The sequence below is a fragment of the Chanodichthys erythropterus genome, chromosome 7, assembly GCF_024489055.1.
Source record: "Chanodichthys erythropterus isolate Z2021 chromosome 7, ASM2448905v1, whole genome shotgun sequence".
Classification (NCBI taxonomy): domain Eukaryota; kingdom Metazoa; phylum Chordata; class Actinopteri; order Cypriniformes; family Xenocyprididae; genus Chanodichthys; species Chanodichthys erythropterus.
The window spans coordinates 38,819,655-38,847,269 of record NC_090227.1 but is presented as its reverse complement, the minus strand read 5'-3'; the positions used below and the strand labels follow the sequence as shown (position 1 = coordinate 38,847,269).

At 34.9% G+C, this 27,615-nt stretch overlaps 2 protein-coding genes across 2 annotated transcripts in view; one reads left to right on the top strand and one right to left on the bottom strand.

Moving 5' to 3' along the window:
* Positions 1-27,615, top strand: part of LOC137022868 (novel FERM domain containing protein) — a 161,488-nt gene that overhangs the window by 6,745 nt on the left and 127,128 nt on the right. The gene's annotated exons all lie outside the window — the stretch shown is intronic.
* LOC137023532 (zinc finger BED domain-containing protein 4-like) lies at positions 16,863-21,184 on the bottom strand. Its single transcript, XM_067390731.1, has 4 exons — positions 20,176-21,184; positions 18,501-18,881; positions 18,198-18,307; positions 16,863-18,041 (listed from the first exon to the last, which is right to left on the bottom strand). Exons 1-4 carry the CDS (start codon positions 20,377-20,379, stop codon positions 16,949-16,951), a joined length of 1,788 nt encoding a protein of 595 aa, XP_067246832.1. The 5' UTR covers positions 20,380-21,184; the 3' UTR covers positions 16,863-16,948.

Here is a 27,615-nt window from a genome sequence, read left to right as displayed (position 1 = left end):
CAATTCTGACTTTATAACTCGCAATTCTGACTTTATAACTCACAATTCTGACTTTATATCTCACAATTCCAACTTTATAACCGACTTCACAATTCTGACTTATAACTCACAAGTCTGACTTTAAATCACACAATTCTGACTTTATAACTCACAATTCTGACTTTATATCTCGCAATTCTGACTTTATATCTCACAATTCTGACTTTACAACTCACAATTCTGACTTTGTATCTCACAATTCTGACTTTATATCTCTCAATTCTGACTTTATATCTCTCAATTCTGACTTTATACCTCACAATTCTGACTTTATAACTCTCAATTCTGACTTTATAACTCACAATTTTGACTTTATATCTCGCAATTCTGACTTTATACCTCACAATTCTGACTTTATAACTCTCAATTCTGACTTTATATCTCTCAATTCTGACTTTATATCTCTCAATTCTGACTTTATATCTCTCAATTCTGACTTTATACCTCTCAATTCTGACTTTATATCTCACAATTCTGACTTTATATCTCGCAAATCTGACTTTATATCTCTCAATTCTGACTTTATATCTCTCAATTCTGACTTTATATCACGCAAGTCAGACTTTATATCACGCAATTTTGACTTTATAACTCACAATTCTGACTTTATATCTCACAATTCCGACTTTATAACCGACTTCACAATTCTGACTTATAACTCACAAGTCTGACTTTAAATCACACAATTCTGACTTTATATCTCACAATTCTGACTTTATATCTCGCAATTCTGACTTTATATCTCACAATTCTGACTTTATAACTCACAATTCTGACTTTATATCTCACAATTCTGACTTTATATCTCTCAATTCTGACTTTATAACTCACAATTCCGACTTTATAACCGACTTCACAATTCTGACTTATAACTCGCAGGTCTGACTTTAAATCTCACAATTCTGACTTATATCTCTCAATTCTGACTTTATACCTCACAATTCTGACTTTATAACTCTCAATTCTGACTTTATAACTCACAATTTTGAATTTATATCTCGCAATTCTGACTTTATATCTCTCAATTCTGACTTTATACCTCGCAATTCTGACTTTATATCTCACAATTCTGACTTTATATCTCGCAATTCTGACTTTATAACTCACAATTTTGAATTTATATCTCGCAATTCTGACTTTATATCTCTCAATTCTGACTTTATACCTCGCAATTCTGACTTTATATCTCACAATTCTGACTTTATACCTCGCAATTCTGACTTTATATCTCACAATTCTGACTTTATATCTCACAATTCTGACTTTATATCTCTCAATTCTGACTTTATACCTCACAATTCTGACTTTATAACTCTCAATTCTGACTTTATAACTCACAATTTTGAATTTATATCTCGCAATTCTGACTTTATATCTCTCAATTCTGACTTTATACCTCGCAATTCTGACTTTATATCTCACAATTCTGACTTTATATCTCGCAATTCTGACTTTATATCTCTCAATTCTGACTTTATACCTCGCAATTCTGACTTTATATCTCGCAATTCTGACTTTATATCTCGCAATTCTGACTTTATATCACGCAAGTCTGACTTTATATCACGCAATTATGACTTTATATCTCACAATTCTTACTTTATATCACGCAATTCTGACTTTATATCACGCAATTCTGACTTTATAACTCGCAATTCTGACTTTATAACTCACAATTCTGACTTTATATCTCACAATTCCAACTTTATAACCGACTTCACAATTCTGACTTATAACTCACAAGTCTGACTTTAAATCACACAATTCTGACTTTATAACTCACAATTCTGACTTTATATCTCGCAATTCTGACTTTATATCTCACAATTCTGACTTTATAACTCACAATTTTGACTTTATATCTCGCAATTCTGACTTTATACCTCACAATTCTGACTTTATATCTCACAATTCTGACTTTATAACTCGCAATTCTGACTTTATATCTCTCAATTCTGACTTTATATCTCTCAATTCTGACTTTATATCTCTCAATTCTGACTTTATACCTCTCAATTCTGACTTTATATCTCACAATTCTGACTTTATATCTCCCAAATCTGACTTTATATCTCTCAATTCTGACTTTATATCTCTCAATTCTGACTTTATATCACGCAAGTCTGACTTTATATCACGCAATTCTGACTTTATAACTCACAATTCTGACTTTATATCTCACAATTCCGACTTTATAACCGACTTCACAATTCTGACTTATAACTCACAAGTCTGACTTTAAATCACACAATTCTGACTTTATATCTCACAATTCTGACTTTATATCTCGCAATTCTGACTTTATATCTCACAATTCTGACTTTATAACTCACAATTCTGACTTTATATCTCACAATTCTGACTTTATATCTCTCAATTCTGACTTTATAACTCACAATTCCGACTTTATAACCGACTTCACAATTCTGACTTATAACTCGCAGGTCTGACTTTAAATCTCACAATTCTGACTTTATATCTCACAATTCTGACTTTATATCTCGCAATTCTGACTTTATAACTCACAATTCTGACTTTATAACCGACTTCACAATTCTGACTTATAACTCGCAAGTCTGACTTTAAATCTCACAATTCTGACTTATATCTCACAATTCTGACTTTATATCTCATAATTCTGACTTTATATCTCACAATTCTGACTTTATCTCTCACAATTCTGACTTTATATCGCGCAATTCTGACTTTATATCTCACAATTCTGACTTTATATCTCGCAATTCTGACTTTATATCTCACAATTCTGACTTTATAACTCACAATTCTGACTTTATATCTCACAATTCTGACTTTATATCTCTCAATTCTGACTTTATATCTCGCAATTCTGACTTCATATCTCGCAATTCTGACTTCATATCTCGCAATTCTGACTTTATAACTCACAATTCTGACTTTATAACTCACAATTCCGACTTTATAACCGACTTCACAATTCTGACTTATAACTCGCAGGTCTGACTTTAAATCTCACAATTCTGACTTTATATCTCACAATTCTGACTTTATATCTCGCAATTCTGACTTTATAACCGACTTCACAATTCTGACTTATAACTCGCAAGTCTGACTTTAAATCTCACAATTCTGACTTATATCTCACAATTCTGACTTTATATCTCATAATTCTGACTTTATATCTCACAATTCTGACTTTATATCTCACAATTCTGACTTTATATCTCACAATTCTGACTTTATATCGCGCAATTCTGACTTTATAACTCGCAATTCTGACTTTATAACTCACAATTCCGACTTTATATCTCACAATTCCGACTTTATATCTCGCAATTCTGACTTTATAACTCACAATTCTGACTTTATATCTCGCAATTCCGACTTTATAACCGACTTCACAATTCTGACTTATAACTCGCAGGTCTGACTTTAAATCTCACAATTCTGACTTTATATCTCACAATTCTGACTTTATATCTCATAATTCTGACTTTATATCTCACAATTCTGACTTTATATCTCACAATTCTGACTTTATATCTCGCAAATCTGACTTTATATCTCTCAATTCTGACTTTATATCTCTCAATTCTGACTTTATATCACGCAAGTCTGACTTTATATCACGCAATTCTGACTTTATAACTCGCAATTCTGACTTTATAACTCACAATTCTGACTTTATATCTCACAATTCCGACTTTATAACCGACTTCACAATTCTGACTTATAACTCACAAGTCTGACTTTAAATCACACAATTCTGACTTTATATCTCACAATTCTGACTTTATATCTCGCAATTCTGACTTTATAACTCACAATTCTGACTTTATAACCGACTTCACAATTCTGACTTATAACTCGCAAGTCTGACTTTAAATCTCACAATTCTGACTTATATCTCACAATTCTGACTTTATATCTCATAATTCTGACTTTATATCTCACAATTCTGACTTTATTTTTCACAATTCTGACTTTATATCGCGCAATTCTGACTTTATATCTCACAATTCTGACTTTATATCTCGCAATTCTGACTTTATATCTCACAATTCTGACTTTATAACTCACAATTCTGACTTTATATCTCACAATTCTGACTTTATATCTCTCAATTCTGACTTTATATCTCGCAATTCTGACTTCATATCTCGCAATTCTGACTTCATATCTCGCAATTCTGACTTTATAACTCACAATTCTGACTTTATATCTCACAATTCTGACTTTATAACTCACAATTCCGACTTTATAACCGACTTCACAATTCTGACTTATAACTCGCAGGTCTGACTTTAAATCTCACAATTCTGACTTTATATCTCACAATTCTGACTTTATATCTCGCAATTCTGACTTTATAACTCACAATTCTGACTTTATAACCGACTTCACAATTCTGACTTATAACTCGCAAGTCTGACTTTAAATCTCACAATTCTGACTTTATATCTCATAATTCTGACTTTATATCTCACAATTCTGACTTTATATCTCACAATTCTGACTTTATATCTCACAATTCTGACTTTATATCTCACAATTCTGACTTTACATCGCGCAATTCTGACTTTATAACTCGCAATTCTGACTTTATAACTCACAATTCCGACTTTATATCTCACAATTCCGACTTTATATCTCGCAATTCTGACTTTATATCGCGCAATTCTGACTTTATAACTCACAATTCTGACTTTATATCTCGCAATTCCGACTTTATAACCGACTTCACAATTCTGACTTATAACTCGCAGGTCTGACTTTAAATCTCACAATTCTGACTTTATATCTCACAATTCTGACTTTATATCTCACAATTCTGACTTTATATCGCGCAATTCTGACTTTATAACTCGCAATTCTGACTTTATAACTCACAATTCCGACTTTATATCTCACAATTCCGACTTTATATCTCGCAATTCTGACTTTATATCGCGCAATTCTAACTTTATAACTCACAATTCCGACTTTATATATCACAATTCCGACTTTATAACCGACTTCACAATTCCGACTTATAACTCGCAGGTCTGACTTTAAATCTCACAATTCTGACTTTATATCTCACAATTCTGACTTTATATCACGCAATTCTGACTTTATAACTCGCAATTCTGACTTTATAACACAATTCCAACTTTATATCTCACAATTCCGACTTTATATGTCACAATTCCGACTTTATAACCGACTTCAAAATTCTGACTTATAACTCGCAAGTCTGACTTTATATCTCTCAATTCTGACTTTATATCGCGCAATTCTGACTTTATAACTCACAATTCTGACTTTATAACTCGCAATTCTGACTTTATATCTCACAATTCTGACTTTATAACTCGCAATTCTGACTTTATATCTCACAATTCTGACTTTATATCTCTCAATTCTGACTTTATATCGCGCAATTCTGACTTTATATCTCACAATTCTGACTTTATATCTCACAATTCTGACTTTATATCTCTCAATTCTGACTTTATATCGCGCAATTCTGACTTTATAACTCACAATTCTGACTTTATAACTCGCAATTCCGACTTTATAACCGACTTCACAATTCTGACTTATAACTCGCAGGTCTGACTTTAAATCTCACAATTCTGACTTTGTCATGCAGTTTTGATTTTATAAATCGCAATTCTGACTTTATAACTAGCAAGTCTAACTTTATATCTCGCAGTTCTGAGAATAAAAAAGTCAGAATTGTGAGATAGAAAGTCTCAAATTACCTTTTTAAATTTTGTTTCATGGTGGAAACACGCTTCCATAGTACCAGCATCAGCAATACTTTAAAGTAAATAATAAATGTTTTTCTATGGTTTTTTGTTTTTTGCAGATTTGAATCTGTGCATGCTAATCATAGCCAGGCTGTGCTCTGTAGTGAGTGCCAGGCAGGGAGGTGAGCAGCAGGGCTGATATATAGCTGGAGTCACTCCAGTGCAGACAGCAGCAGGTGTGCTTTGTGCAGCAGTGCTGTGTTGTTTGGCACAGTGACGTAATGGAGGAGAGACTGTGACAGAGCAAGCTGCCAGCTTTCCTTTCTCTCTCCCTCTCTGCAAGGATGTAGCCAGGGAATAATCCACACTAGCTTGGGCAGCAGAGGTTGAGAGTGCACAGTCATTGTTTAACATCCTTTCTGCCCTCCGCTGCTCCCTCTATACGAGTTGCAGGCCTGCCAGCTCGGCCTCTGGGTTCCAGGACACCTAGTCCAGGAAAGGAGCAAGTGAAAGGCGGAACTAGGTCAGCCTTTTATTCTCTCCCTCACTCCCTCACTCCCTCCCTCTTTACCCCAAATATCTTGTTCCCACTATGCTGAGATTCAGTCCCTCCAGGAAGTGCTTTCATCACCAGCAGATAGCTTCCTTTAAAGCTCCCCGGTGGCTTCAGACCTGCTTGTGAATTGGCCTAGCTTGTGTTTTTCTTTTGACAATCAGCAAACACGCTGTTCATATTTTGTAGTAGCACAGCAGAAGATTGGTTCACTTAACGTGCCGCTAATGTGCTTTTCAAAATGCAACCCATGTTTCCATGCTGGAATGATCGTGAAACTGAAGGTGTGATATGGGGAAATCCGTATGACACAATTAAATGTGTTAAGTGTAGCACATTGCAGCTGATGTGACGCTCAGAAATGCTGACTATACGAAATTTACTGGGTTTATTTGTTACACATTTGCTTAACTAAGGCTACATTTAAATCTACATTTCATCTGAAAATAAATACAAATCTTCCTCATGTTATTATGAAAATGTTCCATTTTCCTGTTTCTCTCAAATCCAGCAGGATGATGATGCTCTCATACAGTGAAAGTAAATGGTGACCAGGGGCTGCCAGACTTCAAAAATGACAATAAAGCACCATAAATTTAATAATCCATATGACTGTTGCACTATATTCCAATTAGGGCTGCACAATACTGGAAAAAAAATGACTTTGCAATGTTTTTTTTTTGTACAACAAATACAGCATTGTGATATGAAGAAAAATAAAGTTTTACCAATGAACTGAATAGCTAAATTTGGAAAGCATTCAAAATTCTAGAATGATTTGGATTATTTAGGGGCCGTTTACACAACGTTTTCAACAAAAAACGGCAAACTTTTTATGCGTTATGTTCATTTACATGACAACAGTGTTTAGAGGCCTGAAAATGTTAACTTTTGAAAACAATACTGTTATCGTCTCCATGTAAACTAAAAATGTTCCTTTACAAAGTGACATCGCCAGCTACTGGCCTGGCTGCATAATACAACGTTTTTTTTGACATCTGCATAGGAAATAAATAAACTAATCAATAAAAATAATTTAAATAAAATAAAGGATAAAAATTTCAAATAAAATTAATTTGGGAAAAAAATGAAAAATTCGTAGAGTATGTATACTCTTTACAAGGACCAACTTGAACTTTTTTCAGTAACCATAAAGTACGAAAAAAACTTGCAAAACCATGAAAAAGTTCTTTATTGGCAACGTTTCGATCGTATGATCTTCATCAGGCATCAGGCATCCTTGCCTGATGAAGATCATACGATCATACTATAAAATATTAATTGTGATTATTTTTATTGTGATTATTACTAAATAAAAATATTAAACAAAATAAGAAATATATTGCAATAATTTAAGTAATTAAAAAAAAATAATAATTTTATAGTACAACAACTATAACATTTCATTACTAATACAATGTTTTGATTTCTTAATTTTCACACGTTAAAAGTAGAGCTGTGCGATTAATCGATTAAAAAGATTGCAATTTCAATTCAAACACCCGCACAAAATCACAGCGGAACATTCAAATCTGTGTTAGAGGGAGCAGTTGTCATATATAGGTATGAACAGCTTCTTTTCAACTACGCAGTATCGTTATTTCTGTGTTGCAAATATTCAAATTATCACAGAAGCACTGGGATAAAAGTTTATATTTCAGATATAAACACTGATGTCTACGGAAGCGAGCAAAATACATTTTGAAAGTAGTCGATTACATTGTTACACTGTCTCCTAACTACACACGATGCCGCAACATGCGATAAAAGGTATCTTTTCCATGTTAAGCAGAGTTTTTGTCCTAACTAGCCGCGACAGCAACACGCGATGATTCTATTTTAGAAACGTTTTCTATTTCTCTACGATGTTGTGGCTGGAACAACAACACAAAGTATGGCAATGATAACCTCAGGTAATGTTTATGTGCTTTATTTATTGTTAAAAGCGTCTAATGTCATTTTGAATATCATTTTGTGTTCATAGCTTTGTAGCCGTACTGAAAGTAATCATGGATAATTCACCTCAGATCGTGAAAATAAATAAATGGTCACAAGAATGTTCACTGTCAACGCATTGTGAAGAAACAAGTGTATTCTATGGCAAAGATTGTTTCAGTCACAGTATGCACTTTAAATAATGTTTAAATGGTGTAATATTTATGAATTTAATTGTGTACTCAACCATTTCATTGCTTCCCAAGAGAGCCCGTCCTCACGCTCTTCTGATTGACTGTGGTTTTTGATTGATTTTGTCACGTCGTAGTCGTGTCACGTTTGGTGTGGACAGACAAACTGCTTGTCGCTAGAATCGCATCGCGTTTGGTTAGGACACAGTGTTACGCCACTAGGTGGCGACAATTGACTGTTAAAATGAATTTTTCATTGAATCATTCATTCAAGAGATTCATTCAAAAAAGGTGATTCTTCCAGTAATCAAACAAAAAAAGTAGTTCTTATGAGTGAGTCATTGAATCATTCATTTAAACCCGATTTTAAAAAATAATTCATTCAAATTAATTAAACATTTTAATTAGACTTCAGCAATTAACATTTTGTCAGAACTTCTGGTAAATTACATGTTATTTTGTTTAGTTGTCTGTTCAGAATCATGGAAGAATCGTGAACTCTGTTTGGAAAAAAAAAAAATCGTGATTCTCAATTTATCAAGAATCGTGCAGCTCTAGTTAGACTTTAATCAAAACTTGACATAAAAACAGAGTTTACTCCATTTTTTTCCACAAATGATAACAAGGATGTGAGGGATAAACAGTCTTTTCAAAGGGCCGTATTCTGTCGCTGTCGATCATTCAGCTGTGGCAAAATTGAAAATATCTTTAATGGAATAAAAATAGAAGTAGACCTGCATCAGTCTTTTACCTAAAAAAGTTTGCAATGACTAGCATGACCCTAGATGTTCAGCTGGCATGAATTATGTATTGTCTCTCTATATCTGAGGGAGGAGTGAGCTCTCATCATAAGATGCCCTTGCAGAGGCAATTTGAATTTTACTGAGGCTGCAGCTCTTTGCGTCCCTCTCCCTCGCTGTTGTTCTCAGTGATTGCAGGCAATTTACAAGCTTCTCACATCTACAGGTCACAGTGAAAAAGCTCACAGACAAACGCGGCTAGGCCGCATTAACAGTGAGAACATGATGAGAGTGTGTTTGTGTGAGTGGGTTGAGAGAGAAAGAGAATCACAAATTAGCACACACATCACATACATGTAATTGTCCTCTAAACACAAACACAAATAATGGAGTATTTGTGCGTTTAAAGTTGCCATGAAGGTTATGTGTTATTCAGTTGGTTTCTTGGTGGACTTCATATTCCTGTGAGGACGTGTGGGCATCTCTACTTATCACTTCTTGTGTTTTGGTACCCTGGAACCCTAATTAGCGCTAATTGCGAGTGCACTCAACCATGCTGAAGATGCATCTCTCTGAAATCCATTGCCATATTGCTCTTTCTAACCGTAAAATGTGTTGAGGAAATGCTTTCGAGATGCAGTCTTGCGTTTTAGAGGAAAAAAGAATTGTGTGTCAGCCATTTGCGGCAGAACATGCAGTGTTACTTCTAGGTGAATGATCCCACGGTGTAAAACGTGTGTTTGTGGTGCAAAAGCAAGTACTTTCCTCTAGGATCACTCAAGCACAATTAGAGAAATTTTACAGGGTCTGTGAAGAAAATCAAGGCGCCGTCTCTCCAAATGCAAGTTTATTTTCCCAAGAGAATAAACCTTTTGTTGTGATTTTTTTTTTAAATATTATATTATATTATATTATATTATATTATATTATATTATATTATATTATATTATATTATATTATATTATATTATATTATATTATATTATATTATATTATATTATATTATATTTATTATATTATTATCAAGGTTGTAACCACCAGAGACATATTTGATATTATTGATGCTGCTCTGCTGTACTCCATTATGCACCGCTCTGTTTGTTAGGATGACAAAAAAAGTTTTAAAAGTTAAATTTTTTTAGGCATCAGCAGTCTAATAGTGCTCATCACTGTCAGAATGAGTGAGCTGGCCAATCAGATCAAAGAAGGCAGGCCATATTGTTCACAGAAGATGAATGCGAATTCCAATGAGATGCTTTTGTTTTAACCAGTGATGCAAACTACTGAACTTTTTTATGAAATATCGCCGTTTTGAATTGAAAACATATTATTTGATTCATATGATATGATTAATCTAATTTATAACTGAATGTGACGGAACAAGAAACATTTTGCGTTTTTGACATAATAGACTAAGTGTGAATATAATTTTTTTTTTTTTATTTTATTTTATATATATATATATATTTTATATATATATATATATATATTAGTGGTGGGCCGTTAACGGCGTTATCGTGCTGCGTTAACGCGAGACTCTTATCGGGCGATAAAAAAAATATCGCCGTTAATCTCTTCTCAAAATTGGGTTGGGAGCTGGGTCTATTCTACGCAAGTTATGATCACCTTGATATTTTAGCGCGGATGTATACCTAGCCGAACTGACCCTTCTCAAGACCCATCCGCCCCCCCTAGTTACTGCTGCTTTGGTCGACAAGCCGTGGTGCTGTCAGGCCCGTCACGTCACAAAGTGATAAATGCATCATGGAGCAGAGGACACTGACAAGACAAAGCAGGTTACTTATGATATTTAACAAAGTCCCAGCTTTAAAACTGTGTAGTTTTTTAAGAATTTCAAACAATAAAAACCGTTTTGTTGCTCTTTAATGTGTCGTGACAGATTGCTGTAGCGCCTCAGCTCAAGAGGCTCGTAAACCGATCATCTCTTACTACGAGTCCATTTATAGCATCAAATAACCATGAATGAACATGAGAATCAGTGTTGTTTCAAACGCGTAATGATGTCAATATACAAAATATAATATACAAAAGTATAACTCCACTGAGGTTAATCTTCTAACTCCTATCTGCTTTGTCGGACAAAATGGTGGATTACTTTTAGTCACTTGCTGCGTCCCAATTCGCCTACTTATACTACGCCCTAAAATATGTACTCTTTCTGTGAACAAAAAGTACTTACTTTTGAGTGTGTAGCAAGAGAGTAGACAAGCTTTGGGACATACTATCACGTCATACAGTTGCGTCTTTGCTCTCTGTCGCATCCTGTCACTGTAAACTGCCCTGTCAATCATCTTACATCCTCCACATTTCATTTAGTTAATTTCCTACCGTATCGGAGAGAAATGCAGCACGTTGATCTGCAGTCGCGAGTCTTTCATGTGGAGAACTCTCCTCATATTAATGCATAAAGATGCACTTAAAACTTAATGGCCAATCAGATCTTTATAAAAGTCCACATTGGTATTTGCAGATGAAAAATAACACGTATAACATTAAATAAATATTTTCTATCAGTTTGAACGGATTATTAGTCACTCAAACAACCTCTCAGCGTTGATCGTGCATATTCGTCATGTTTTGTAGTTTTTAACACTTTTTACTCATGTTTGTAGTTCTGAACTGAATCCTCGTACAACGTGCAATGGGTTGTGGGCAATATTAGCCTTTATAGTGTTCACGGATCCACACTTCGAAAATCTACCGGAAATAGTAGACCATCCGGGGACTTTTGGCACACTCTTTTCAACATACTATGCTTTGGGACACACTTATTTTAATCTCACATACTATTTAGGATGGATAGTATGGACATTGGGACGCAGGGACAATTTGGGTATCTCACATATTCTGAATGTTTTCGGCAGAATTCAAATGAGCCATTTTAATCTAGATTAATCTAGATTAATTCCAAAATGAATCTAGATTAATCTAGATTAAAACAATTAATCTATGCCCACCTCTAATATATATATATATATATATATATATATATATATATATATATATATATATATATATATATATATATATATATATATATATATATATATTATACACACACACACACACACATATATATATTCGATATAAATAATAATATTATACATTATGTATATACTTTTATATATAATTGCAATATAGTATGGCAATAGTATTTAATAATATAGAATAATAAGAAAAATATAAAATATAAGTCATGTTGCTCATATTGATCACAAAAACTCATTCTGATCACTGGCTGTCAAGTTTACTTGCAATTTTGCTTTGCCTTCTTTTAGTTTTTTATTAATTTGCTGTGGTGTTATATTTGGTAGCCCTGTCCATAGTGAAATCTATAAAATCCTGCTACACAAAACTGTATATTAAACATCAAATATGTTATGATGAGCTGTTATTGTATTGCATCATTCAGAAAGACGCATTTTTTGCTGCTCGAAACTTTGCAGCGTCATGCCTGACTAGGAAACCAGGAGTAAAGCCCAAATGATATGATAAGACATATTTAAACACACTAATTTGTTCTGTCCTTACAGAGTAAATAAGCAAACATCACAGACCCATTTATCAGCAATTCATGCCATATTTTTGTGCTTTTAAGCAGCAACTGCTTCTGATGATTGTGATTGTGTTTCTAAAGAGGGTTTGAGCCCTGATTTACCGCCGCTGGTTCTGCGCTCTTTGGCCTCCTCCTCCACGTCGGAAATCATCTTATGAGAGGATGATGAATGAAATTAATGGTTCTATAATCTCTTGGCGGTTTGAAAAACAGCATGTGTGAGTATGTGTGTTGGCTGGTTTAATGATTCGAGCCTGCCATGGCTATATCATGTGTGTGCGCAGCGTATATATCTGTGCATGTGGGAGGTTGAAGAGGACTCGAGTAAAGAAATCTCACTCATAATAATCCCTGGCCCTTTAAGGAGCTTTCATTTTGAACAGCTCAGGCTAAAAGTGGGATGTGTCTTCCTCATCATGACTTTCTGCCTATCATCCCCAGCAGCGAAACCCTTGCGTTGGGTATATGAAACACGTCTCTGTATAATTATGTTGCTACTTATAGAAAAAAGCTTGATAATCCTCAAACTGAAGATGTCCGATTTGAACCCCCAAACTGCTGTCATGGATGAAGAGGAGCTTATTATTGAGAATGCTGTCCTCTGTATTTCAAACCTTCTATATAATTGTATTCTTAGTCGGAATATTACAGGCCTTCCATATGGCCTTCTTTAAATTGTCATATGAACGCTGATGAAGATTGCTTTTTTAAATATACATTGGGCTCCAAAAATGTTTAAATATTTATTTTAACTTATTTTTAAATGTTTAACTTGGAAATAAATGGTGGTAAAAAAATGTGGGATTTTGGGAAATATAAAATAAATATAAAAGATGAAATATTTAAGAATTTGCTTTGTTTGTGACTTTAAGAACTCCTTTGTACTAATTTAAAGGATTTTTAAGCAAAAGTAGGAAATTTTGACATTTATAATATATACATTCTAAATGTCAAAATTTCCTACTTTTAAAAGTTGTATTAGATTTATATATATATATATATATATATATATATATATATATATATATATATATATATATATATATATATATATATATTATTTGATATATATAAATTTATATGATATATATATATATATATTAATGTGTATATATGTATATATAAATAGTATACATATAAATAGTATATATATAATTAATAATTACATTTAATAAAAAAATATATATATATATATATATATATTATTTACAAATATTATTTATAATTTATATTTATTTTTTAGTTAATTTAATACTTATTTATAATTTATATATATAGTGTATATATGTATTTATACATAATATAAATAACTACATAAATATATATATATATATATATATATATATATATATATAATATTATTTTACATTATAATATTTATTTTTTAGTTAACTTAATAATTATATATATATATATATATATATATATATATATATATATATATATATATATATATATAATATATATATATATATATTACCTGTTTTTACATTTAGATTACCTTTGGCATTACTCTCTTTAACATCTTTAAAAACATTAATAATTTTAACTTAATCAAGTCTTAAAATTAATATCCATTTTTTTATGTTGTACTTTATAATGTTGTGATGACTGAGCTCACTTGTAGAATTTTTAGCGACTATTTTTCTATTCTATTTTTACTTTATTCTTAATTAATTTGGCTTGTGTTAAGAGCAAGTTATAAAATTAATATGTAGAGCATTCCAGTGTTTTATTAGATTTTATTTAGTACACTCTAAAGAAAAATGGTGCTATATAGCACCAAAAATGGTTCTTTGGCTCGTAATCATAGCGGAACCTTTTTTGGTGCTATATAGCACCTATCTTTAAAGGTGCTATATGGCACCTTGTCGTATGGTGCTATATAGAACCATAAGAGGTGCCATATAGCACCAGCAGTGGTTCTTTGGCTCGTTATGATAGGGGAACCTTTTCTGGTGCTATATAGCACCTATTCTTATAGTTTTCTAGCACATTTGTCAAATTAGAGGTGCCATATATTGTTTTTTGAGCTAGCAGGGCCCGTTATCATGCCAGGTACTACTGTAGATGAGTCAATATGCTTCTAAATTACACTTTTATGAACGATAATTAATAATTTCTTACCAAATCATGACTTCAAAGATTCAAAATCATGTACTAAATGCTTACTGAAAAACAAAATACATTACACTTTCAAAACCTTTTAATTTATTTCTTTCAGCAGCAAATAAACTCACATTATACTCCCCTTTTATACAAAATAATGCAACAAGCTTGAAATATGTACATTTTTGAAGACAATAGTCCTGTTTTTACATACTGAGTTATGCTCTGAAGTCCTGCAGTTTCTTTTTTGTCCTTCGGGATTTCAAAAAAAAATATAGAAACTGGAACTTAAACCATAAGAAAGGGAGCAAGAGAGAGTATTGACTCCAAAAGTCTACTCACAGATTGAGTTGTACACTCATTTTACAGTGACAGGAAGTCCGACTGCATCCTTCAATTTCAAAACAACATACTTCAAAAAGGTCAGTGTCTTTTTCAGTCCTTTAGGGCACTGGATTGGATTCGATTCCAAACGCAAAATATACACACAGGAGGAGGCCCAGTGCCATCAAGATGTCCTCACTCTACTCTGTGATTAACTGGCCATCCAACGTGAACAAAATGTGGTCATACTGCATGAGATGATCCTCCTGCAGGCTTTAGGCACTATCTTAGGTGTTGGGACGACAGGAGGGCTGGTCTGAGCATGGCCCTGGAGAAGAGGGGATAATAGCATTAACCATCTTCACATATTTATTTGAAAGGCAAACCTTATAAGCTAAATTATAACAAAATGTGCAATAAGTACTTCGTGCTTTGATTAGATTGTGCTTCACACACTGTAGTCACCTGTTCATGGCTCACCTCAATGTCAAACAGCAACCCCAGGTCCACCTTGAACAGTGCAGGCAAGAGGAGAACAGCTGCTTCCAACTGTAGGCCTTTCAACAAAATAACATCATTAGGTTAACATAACACCAGTGTTGTTTTTGGCAGCCCTTTTAGTTTTAGTCTTAGTCTTAGTCTTTTGGACAAAAATGCTTTTTAGTTTTAGTCACATTTTAGTCACTTATAAACTTGATAGTTTTAGTCAAGTTTTAGTCGACGAAAACACAAAAAGGTTTTAGTCAAGTTTTAGTCGACGAAAACGCAAAAAGGTTTTAGTCAAGTTTTAGTCAATTTTAGTAAAAAACAAATGTAGTCTTTAACAAATTAATTTAGGTTAAAAAGTATTGGAAATGGACTTAGGTTTGACAGGTTGTAACAAGTGTTGCAATTCATAAAACAACAGTTAACCTTAAAAGCTTTGCATAATAAACTAGACTTTCTCATTGATGGAGATGCAGTGCTGCCAAGCTGTACTTCATGGTCGCATTGGGCAGAAACCTTTTATCCACATATTTCAAGTTATATTTTTTCCATGAATTGATGCTCTTCTAAAATTTCAGCACATTGCCTATTTTCACCATTAATCACAGTAATAAAGGAATGGTTTAAAGTTTAAACAGCAAAAAACTTTGAGCTACTACAACATTACACACAGATAAAGTGGTAACAGTGGAATCACAGTTTTACTCCAAAAGCCAGGAATAAAAACATTCTTACTTTGGCAATTGTTGCTTTATTTAAGAAATTGCTAAAGTGCAATGAACAACATGCCCAAAATATAAGCTATTGAGGAACACATACTTATGCTCTACAACTTGTGCTTCAACTTGTCTGCCAGTGCAACAACAAGATGCATATTATTTGTAAACACAAACATCATACAACCCTGTCTATCTTTAACTTGTACAAACTCCAAAGTTGCAAACATTCTGAAACAAAATAATACAATAAATAAATAATACTGAGGTGCATTGAGAATAGGTTCTTAGGAATGCATACTTGAATTTAAAGTATGAAACAAACATGACACTTGAAGTGTGTTGAACATAAAAATGAATACGATAATCCCTGAATACTGTAAACACAGTATTTGGTCTTTAAAGAAAGCAAACTAATTTACTAAATAAATAAAAACAACGTTGGTTTAACACAATGAATTAGAGGAGGGCCCTACCTCTAGTGCAGTCTCACAGCAAGCCAAAACAGAATATCACAGTAATCTGTAAAAAAAAAAATTTAAAATTAAATGCTCGTTAAATTAGCCTACTGACCTCGATTCAGTTTCAGGAAAGCACTTCTTTCTAAAATGACTCTTGCTCTATTACGACGGCCACGACTGAGGTCACCTGTAATGCTAAAGACTCTCTCAGCAAATGCTTGAGATGCTGGCATGGCCAGAAGGTCTAAGGCAATAGGTTTTAGGCTCGGATAAACATAATCTCCCTGTGCAGCCCAAAATTCTAGGGCAGTCTCTTGGTTTGTAGGCTGTGACAACTGCTCCTTGAATTTCTTGATTTCCTCCTTGACACACGGCTTTGAGATGGTAGACTTGGAAGGCCGGCTTGGTTTGGACAAGAATCTGAATCTGGGCCGCTTGTTATGAGGCTGCTCTTCTTTGGATTCTTCTCCCTCCGCTGGCTCCTCATCTTCAGCCTCCTCCTCCCGTACAACTGGTGGCACCAATTGAGCAAGATAATCTTCTGATCTTCTCAGAAGTGCCTCTATTTGCTCATCATCATTTTCAAGGAGTGCTTCAGGTGCAACTGTCGGGTCAAGGAAGCATGCAGCAGCAGCGAGAGGTGAAAACTTGGAGTCAGTGTGATCAAGAAAGCAGCTGAACCTCTTGTCCATGTTTGCCTTCATCTTAATTGCCAGGGAAGCGAGGTCCTTAAAGCTAGATCCCTGGGCATGGGGGAACTCAGACAGGTGACCCTGCAGGTCCAGAATGGCAGGCACCACAAGGGATAATGACTGTGTGTCACTCTGGAGCAACTGGGTATGCTCAGCGAAGGGGATGAGTAAATCTCTGAGAGCGGACAGCTTATGCCACTCACTTGACAGTAAATAGTCCCAGCTCATCCCATCCGCAACCTGAACTACTGAGTCCTTGATTTGGAGAAGCCGTGATATCATCTGATATGTGCTGGACCATCTAGTAGGGCAGTCTTTGATCAGGGTTAGTTGACACATCTGCAGCAGTCGCTCAGTTGCCACAGATGACTTGCGGAAGAGCTTAACAAGACCTCTAACTTTGCTCAGCAGTCGGTTGACACTAGTGTCTTTCTGGATCATGTTCACCACAAGTTGTAGAGTGTGTACAACGCAGGGGGTCCTACTCATATCTATGGCTCCAAACCTAGAAGAGACAAAAATACAGAGAAAAATAAATAGTTTTAAGGACATTCAATAAAATTGCCATGAACAATTGCTAAAAAAAAGTGACTATAACATACAAGCATAACTCAAGAGTGACTAACATACTGAAAATTAACAGCAAACTGAAGTAATTTACCTCTGGCGTTCTCTAACAGCCACCTCAGAATCTTCAGGGTCACTCTGTCTCGATGGATTCATCCTCGGAGTAGGAGCTAGTGGGCTCATCTGGTTCATTAGACTTGAATGCTGCAATCATGTTGCTTCCATTGTCAGTTATGACTGTTAAAATTTTGTGTTGTGGTATTCCCCAGTCCTCTATGCATCGGTCAATACAATGTTTTATACACTCTGCCGTGTGTGGGTGTGCGATCTGAACAAGTCTCAACAATATGTGCTGTGCTTTGTTGACCACAGTGCAAAAAAAACATGCACTAATTGCCAGAAATGAAGCTGTAAGTCCTTTTTTGGTCCATATGTCCAGCCCAATTGCTATTTTACGTGCTCTGGCAAGCCGCTCTTTGTACTTTAGTTTTTCGTCATCATAAATCTTGTCAACTAAGTTGTTTATTTTTGTTCTTTTGGGTATGGTCATCCTTTTATCAAAGGTCTCCATCATGTGGATGAAATCTTCATCCTCGACTGTGCAAGCAGGTAGACCAGTGCGTCCAATCCAAAGAGCGAGCGCTTGTTCTTTGACATGTTGTTCCACAGAGTTTGACTTGTACTTAGATCCTGCGGCGAAGGCTGTTTCGATAGATGTCTGTGCCCCGTCGTTATTTGGACAACCAGATTTCTGTATAGGAGTTCTGGTCACTGGGATCTGGATGAGGAGAAAACAAAGACAATTACTCTCTATACAAAGTACATCTGTAAAAGTCATGTCATGTGAATACAAAACAATTAAATGTGTATGTGTGTATACTGTATATTACAATAGTAATAATAGTATATATATTATGCAGATCATCATGTTTCAACACATTACGTTTAGAAAACAAAAGGTATTTTCTTTGACGCTTTGTTCAAGAAGCTTTTCGATTTGGGAAACATGGGGAACAGCAACCGGTCTGAAATGCTAATTTTCCCTCCACATTTTAGACTGTCACTGAAATCAAATATGGTTTAACATAATGACGATCAACACTTCCTACCCGGCCAAAATCCCTGCATGTTCAACAAATAAAAGTGACACAAACATTCAGGGATGCAAACACATGTATGGTCAAAAAAGAGAGAGAGTTATCGAAGCCCTCACCCCGCAGCAAATATCACAATTTTATATTTATATATGAATGTCAAGAGCTAAGAAGTGTATGTATTTATATAGCCTACACTACACACAAATAATATACAATTAAATTATGCTCATTTTAAATGTATTGTGTAGGCTATGTATAAAAATATAGGCTTTTAATAATCTTTGAGTGCGCAAAACCATGATAATATGAAACGCTTCAAAACGGAGCGCACAAAGCGCGTGCGTATGCACATCGCGGGTGCAAAATGATGTGCTCAAAGCAACATGGAGTCACAGTGTGCTGCGCTGCTCAAGTGCGCATTTAAAAGTACACGGCACAAAGCGAAGAAATGTCGAGCGCACAATTCCTAGTGTAACGTATATCTGTCCAACAGTTTATTGATCATTTGTTTCTTCAGTTTTAAATTCCAGTTATTGTGCGTTTGAAGCCAATTCATAGTCCCTGCGATGTGTGTGATCTAACAGGCACACACTAGCGAGTCGTTTAAAAACAGCAACAAACATAAAATACAAATACACAAAAACTTTAATTTAATGATGTAAATAAACTTCTGTACCTCACATTAAGCTATGAAATGGCTTCAGATGACTTTGTGAATTTTATAATCAGACCCTCTCAGACCCAAGTCACCCAAACTGACGTGAAAAAAGCGGGAGGTGCTGATAAGCGCGCTGTTTGCATCCCTGAGTTAGTGCAACCAAGCTAACGTTAATATTAGCCTGAAGTTAGCAGCAAATTTGCGCCAGTAGATATATGCACAACCTTAAGCTTACCATGAAATGTGTCACAAGCCGATTGTTGAGTAAAATTGAATGTATATGATATGTTAAAAGCGTGACTTGTTAGTTAACTTACCTTCGAAAAAATATCAGCGTGATGAGCCTTCAGGTGCCGCTTGAGGTTGGTGGTATTCTTCCCACCTAGTTTGTGGCCACATTTACCGTCGTCTCCCAATACTATGCATTCCGTTTTTCTTTCTGATGAATTATACTGAAAGTATGTCCATAAATCATCTCGTCGTTTCCGACCACCAAGCCTGTTTATTGGCATCGCCGCCATGGTCCTTCAAAGATGTGTGGCGAGTGACCAGCCGCAGGTGTGTTGTCGTGTGGAATCTGGTGCGCGGCATAACGGCAGCCGGGTGGTGGGCGTACCCAAAACAAGGATAGGAAGCGGCAGATTTCACGCAAAATAGGCAGAAATGACATGCATGGTGAACGTCAGACTTATAATCATTTTCGTTCCGTCTCATCTCGTCAACGAAAACTCGAAAACGTCTCGTCATGTTTTAGTCACATTAGAGCCATTTTTAGCTAGTCATCGTCACGTTATCGTCATAAAAAAAGGTGCGTCAACGAAATCATTTCGTTATCGTCATCGTTGACGAAAACAACATTGCATAACACGGGGGATGCTTTTACCCAATACTTTTTTGTTTTGCTTTTTAAACATTCATTACTGTGTGTAAAGCCCAAAGTATACTTCGTATTTTATGCGTATGCTTTTTCTGAACTCAAAACAAATTAAGATCTTTTTGATGAAGTCTGAGAGGTTTCTGTTCCTCCAATGATGAGGGTGAGTAATTAATGACAGAATTTTCATTTTTGGGTAAACTAATCCTTTAAAGGTGATTACCCTTGCACAAATCAAAGCAATTCTCAAACAACACAACTGGATATTCATACAACTTCACATTTGTACGAGACACACACTAGAGCTGCAGGATTCTGGATGAAATGAGAATCATGATATTTTGGTTTCAAATAGAGATCGCAATTCTCCCACGATTCTAAATAGACAACTAAAAATAACATTTATTTTACTAGTTCTAGCAAAATATTAATAGCTGGACTCTAATTGCCGGAAAATGTTTAATTTGAATGAATTATTTTTAAAAATGGTTTTGAATATATTAATGGCTCATTAATAAATACTTGTTTCACTACTGGATGAATCAGGGTTTAACCTTATCCAATCTATTGAATGAATGATTCAATGACAATGTCACTGGTTGCCACCTAGTGGCTTAACAAGGTAATTTATATACAACAGTTATTTGAAGCACCATGTTAGTTTCGATTTTCTCTATTTTGATCACTATCTGATGTCCAGTGTTTATATCCTAACTGTAAACTTTTGTCTTATTACTTATGTGATAATTTTAATATTTGTGAAAGAAATCAAATAACCAAATCCTTGAATAACTTCAGTGTGGTTCAAAACTGCTGTTTCTGGATCAGTGGCAGCATGAACACCGAATGTTCCGGTAGGATTTTTGTCAAAGGTTTAACAGACGCAGGCGAATCATTGTCATTAATAAAGTAGGATCGCGTGGGTGTTTGAATCGAGATTGCGACCTTTCTACGATAAATTGTGCAGCTCTAACATATACATACAAAGTAAATCAAAGGGGTTTCGGACAAGCCAGGTTGATGATGTATGTCATACCTAGAAGCAGGGCACAAGCTGATGTAACTGAAGTAAGTTGATTCAAAACTTTAACTCCCTCAATGTCAGCAGATGGTTCATGAAGTTCTCCTCCTTCCAAATAATGAACATCGCCATGGTGAGCTGCTCCTCAATCATCTGTCTGGTTATCCTAAATAAAACATAAAAAAAAAAAACAAATTCGGTCACCTTTTGCTAGCATAACTACAAAATACACAAATTTAGACTTATTTTTCTGAAAATAAACCAAAATAGAATATTCTTACGTTCAACTCAGAAAGTACTCCTTGATGAGGTCTTCAGGACTTTCTCTCAGGTGAATGTTTTCAGCCTGTGATAAAGCAATTGTGATTAATTTTCTTAATTAAAAAAAAAGCACAATAATCTGTAATAGGAAATCAAATTTTTGCAGATATGCAATAGCAAAGGACAAGAAAAAGAAAATAATTCATATTAATGACTGGCCAAATTTGCAATTAATATATTTATGGACAATACCAGCAACACTTGTGGCGTTGAGGGATCAAACAAATAAATAAATAAATAAATAAATAAATACAAAGGAGCTAAAAAAAAAAATCAATTCTTTATTTTTCCAATGCGTTTCAGCACACAGGCCTTCGTCAGTGCTAAAATACTACAGATTTGCAATTAAGAAATGCATCTGAATCAGTCATTGGTTTCATTTAAAATTATGAATTTATAATATATAATTATAAGTCTGAAAATAAGACATGCATCAATTAATAAATTAGCTTTACACCCTAATATATTTAATCATTCTTGATTAAAGGGATATTTCACGAAAAATGAAAGCTAGCTGTTAATTTACTTACCATCAGGCCAACCAAGTTGACTTTTTCTTCAGTAGAACAGTAAAGATTTTTAGCTGGAACTTTGATTAATTTAATGTCAAAAAAAAAAAAAAAAAAATTAATACAAAACAACAAGAAAAAAAGTCGCATGCATTTGAGATGGCATAAGAGGGAGTTGATGAATGTTTTGGAATGGATAATTCTTAGTCTAAAGTTTGTTAATGAGGATGACATTCAAGTCAATAGACCACATTAGATGGATTTTATTCAAACATGTCAAACATTGGTAATTCATATTATCTATTAACAATTATAGCCGTTTTTATAGAAATTACTTACCATGTAAAGTTATTGCAAAGTGTCCTTAGTCGTCAAACATTGAGGAGCTTTAGATCCTAAAAGGGAGAGGGGAATCAGTGTTTATAAATGGAAAAAAAAAACTTGTTTGCTGCAGTACAAGTAATTAATTAGTAGTGTAAATACTCAGCCATTTCATTCTACTAAAAAAAACACCTCGCGCTAGTCAAATGAAGTAACGTTAAGCCTTAAATATGTCTTTACTCACACACTTTATTCGTCATTTTGGTCGAACAAATCAGAGCTAACGTGAAAAAAAGACAACTAAAAGAACTGACAAACATTACTTTAAAAACCTAAACTCAATAATTGTAATGCGAGGATCCCCTCAGCCTCGACTCGAGCGTCTCTCCCGCTCCCCACGCACTTCCTGCCCGCATCATTTCAAATAGCACGCGCTGCTTACACGGTAAAGGAGACGTTTCTTTTAAAAAATTATTTAGAGACATATTTACATGGTCCAAACACTACAACAATACATTTCTATAGAATAAAACAAGTAATGCAACATCTTGTATAGAATAGAAATATTCAATTAGCGCTAACCTTTATAACGTTACTGCAGGCCGCGAAAATTCAAAAATTCGGTTAGTTACGATTTCGTTAGTATTCATGTTCACAAACAACGCTAATTAACTCTAAACCGCTAAAACACATGTTCAACCTTTGCATTTTCGAGTATATTAATTAAAACATTTCCAACCTACCTTATTTCATCCGAGTCCAGGGGAAAGAAAATGGCGGCCGAGCAGAAAACTCCAGAAAGTCTCGTGAGTCATGACGTCAGAAAAAAAAACCGTCTGTCACGGGGTCCTTAAAGAGAAATTATCCTTTGGCTGAAAGTGAGATATTTGAGCAGTTGAGTGTAGCCTACTATAATATTGAGAGCAATTCGCAGAAAGACGAAGTAATCAGACTCAAATAGTTATAGCAATCCAACTTACACCCATATTCACTAACAGTGTAGAGGGGCTTGGGGACAAAAAGGTTGAGAACCAGGTTATGTTTAGAAAATACACTGTAATTTAATGTTGTTTTTAATCCTTTCCCCAACTAAACTAAGAGAATAAGAGAGTTAGAGAACCTTTAAAGAACTATACAGAGGCTTAACAGGTTCTTTGTATGGCAGTGGTGCTATATAGCACCTTAACCACAGCAAGGAACCGCTGAAGAACCACTGAAGAACCGCTGAAGAACCATACAGGTGCTTTACTGGTTCTTTATAAGGTAGCGGTGCTATATAGCACCTTAACCACCCCAAAGAACCGCTGAAGAACCGCTGAAGAACCATTTTTTTTTAGAGTGTACATATAGTCTGTACATTTACAAACAGAAGGAATTTATTGAAATTCAGAAAGTGAGCTGTGTGCTCAAATGGTATCAGGGTTCTTCACAGTTGCTTGGGTGACTCCCCAACAACATGCTCAAATGTGTTGGCAAATAGTGTGGATGTCCCTTTGCACACACTGTAACAATAGACAAATAGTCCTTACACTGCAAATAAATGGATGGAATCTTGTTGTTCTCACATTGACCTTTCTCAACAGTGGCTTGTAATGGAAACCTGCCAGTAATGTGGATGACAGTGACGTCATACAAAGACCTCAAGCTCTCTGTCTTTCCCCCGTACCTGACCTCATTCTCTCTTTCCCACGCCGGCTGCTCTTCAGCCCTGCTGATGCTTCTGTCACACCCCTCTGAGATTTTGTAATGTAACAGTTTGTGCAATATTTAGGTCTAGTATCTAAATCTTGATGTCCTTTTCAGTTTATTTATAATGTTTAAGTGTTCCAAAAGAATTTGTCCAGATTACTCTGCATGGAAATTCTTGTAATTTAATGCTGGTGATTTCATTGGTTGGCTTGTTCTTTTGAGGAAGTTTGGCTCGTTTCATTGGCTGGATTTCAGAGCAGACCATATACTGTCTTTGTTGTATTGGTTAAAGTGCTCCTTTAGTGATTCTCTCTCTGTAAAACCGTATTTCGTTACGTCATGAGCTCTTTGTATAGCTCTCTTTCAGCATTTGATTTTAGTGCTTCTATCCAAACTTCACTCAGTCAGTGTCTGCATTCTCACTAACTTTACAGTCTTATGTGATATACTGTATACTAATCTTGAATAAAATGCTGTGCGGCTTGTTTATAAATGCCAGTTAGCGAAGGATTGGAGTTCAGGGTTGTTCATTGGAATCTGTAGCATGTGGAGCCATCACATAAACCATAAATAGATGTAATTAAAATTTCAGAAAATATGTTTGAACGTGTCAATATTTGACATCAAGGATCATTTAATATTTGACATCAAGGTTTTGGATCCTACTGAGCTATGTTGATTAAGTACATGTGTTTTATGAATTCTAAATTAACCTTCGAATGCAAAAACTGAATAATACATATACACATACACACAACAGTTCTTTCTGGTTCTCGAATCTGATTGGTTAAGAGCCGTGTGATATTCTAGTGATAACAGCACTCCTACCTTTTCACCGTTTGTATCACTCCGCTTGAAGCGACTGTCATGGCGGCCAAGCAAATCTATTTTTTACAAATACTACCACGAACTGTAGTTTTAAGAGTTTTTTAGGTGAGAATGTAGTTGTTTAGACCTGAAATATGTGATTCATATTTAATCATAGCACCTATTTTACAATTTGTTTAGACGTTTTTCGGAGATGCGAGCTCCAGGCCGTCAGCAGCCATTCAGGGCTCGTGTACCCGCTGAGAACACCTTAGTCTCGGCCAGTGCTTCGGTGATTTGCCGCTGGCTCTTATAGTGGTTACACATGAGATTAATTAATTAATTTTGGGTATACATAAAATGGGCAATCTTTGGTTTTATAAATCTGTTACTTGTTCCTGAGCAAATCAAATTGGGCTATGTTAAATTTAAAAATTTAATATTAAGGCTATATTTAACTTCCTGTAGAGCACTGCTTTTGTTCGTTTGACTGCATTGTACAAGTGTGTTTATTTCCCTTTGTCATTTACAATGGCTATTGTTGTTAATTTAAATATTGTTGTTCAACAAATATTATTTTACATTATAATTACATTAATACGGCATTAGTTGGCGGCGATTTTACGAGTGAATGATTCAATTGCAAGAAACTTTCAAATTGAAAAGGGCTTTTGTAAACAAAGGACGTTGTTTTAGTGCTGTTATGGAAAATACTGTAAAAAGGAAGAATACAAAGATCGATTTCCTCAGCGGACATTCAAATGGATTTTTATAATATAATTTTATGGACAACGACCCGAAGAATGAATGTTACATACAGTAAGACACTAATGCTCACTCAGGCGATCCCTCTCTCTCTAATATTGTACAAAATAAGATGAGTTTCAATGGAGGGATTGAACATTCCTTACTAGTTCTAAAGTGACGTTTTAGAATTAATAACAGAGCTTTGGTCAAACTATCAACTTGAGATTTGGATCCGTAGCGGAAGGAAGTAGTTCTGCACAAAAGATGGTTTTAAAGACACTCCGTTGTCATCTCATATTCATTTACACTAGGGGTGTAACGATACGCGTATTCGTATCGAACCGTTCGGTACGAGGCTTTCGGTTCGGTACGCATTATGTACCGAACGGTTCGTTGGACTAATTAATTACATTTGGAAAATAAAAAAGTTTGTGAAATATAATGTTATGCGTTCAACAAGGTAGCCCAATAACCCAAACGACGTAACAGGCAACGCCCCTGACACCCCCGAAGAAAAAAAACACCAACTTATACGTTTATGTTATGCTGCGTTCAAACCGAACGCGTCTGGGGCGTCTGGAGCGTTTGATTTACATGTGGCTACTCAGGCAGGCGCTCGCACACTCAGTACGCGCTGAAGACTCTTTGCAAAATGGCTAATGTGTTTAAAGGTTTAACAGACCAGAAATAGAAGATCGTCCAAATAACCAACAGGTCTGGTGTTTGGGTGCACTTTGGATTCCCTGTAAGCTATATAACATTTTCATTTTTTTATAAGGAGCTGTTTTTGTTTTATCTCTTTCGAGCGTGAGTTTAAAATATTCTAATCTACCCCCAGAGTGAGGTTTTTTTTTAATGCAACCATTATTTTAGAACGTTTGCCTTTAATGTTTCCATAGCGACGCCTCTTGCGTGTCATTAGCGCTGAGCGCAGCAACAATAACACTGTATGACAGATGGATCGCTATTATTTTGTTTTTCTTTGTTTATTTAAAATATTCACAAACTTACTTACCATGTTATCAACTATCTGATATTCCGATCCTCAAATATGTGTAAGTGAGTGTGTTTTGTCGTTTAAAAGCCTTTATAAATGATCTTTATCTTGATCTATAACGCGAGATAGGCGCCGCCATCTTAGTTTGCGCTGCAGTTCACAGAGTCCTGTCAGTCGGATTTACAGCAGGTGAATTCATCATTTTCTCCCGAAATATATGCAAGTAAGTGGCTGGTGAACTGGAAGAATAATAGAGTAAACTTTATAGTTACTTAGGCCCATTATGTGTGTCTGATATGAATAAATATCGGCAAATTGTATATGAATGGATTGTTATTGCTCCTTCCACTGATGTCTGACATCAGTGTGCATTTTATAAACTCTAAATATATTGTTTTAATGGTGCTTATGCATATATCAATGTCTGAAATCTTAAAAGAATGAACGTTAAAGAACGTTATGTGGCTGAAA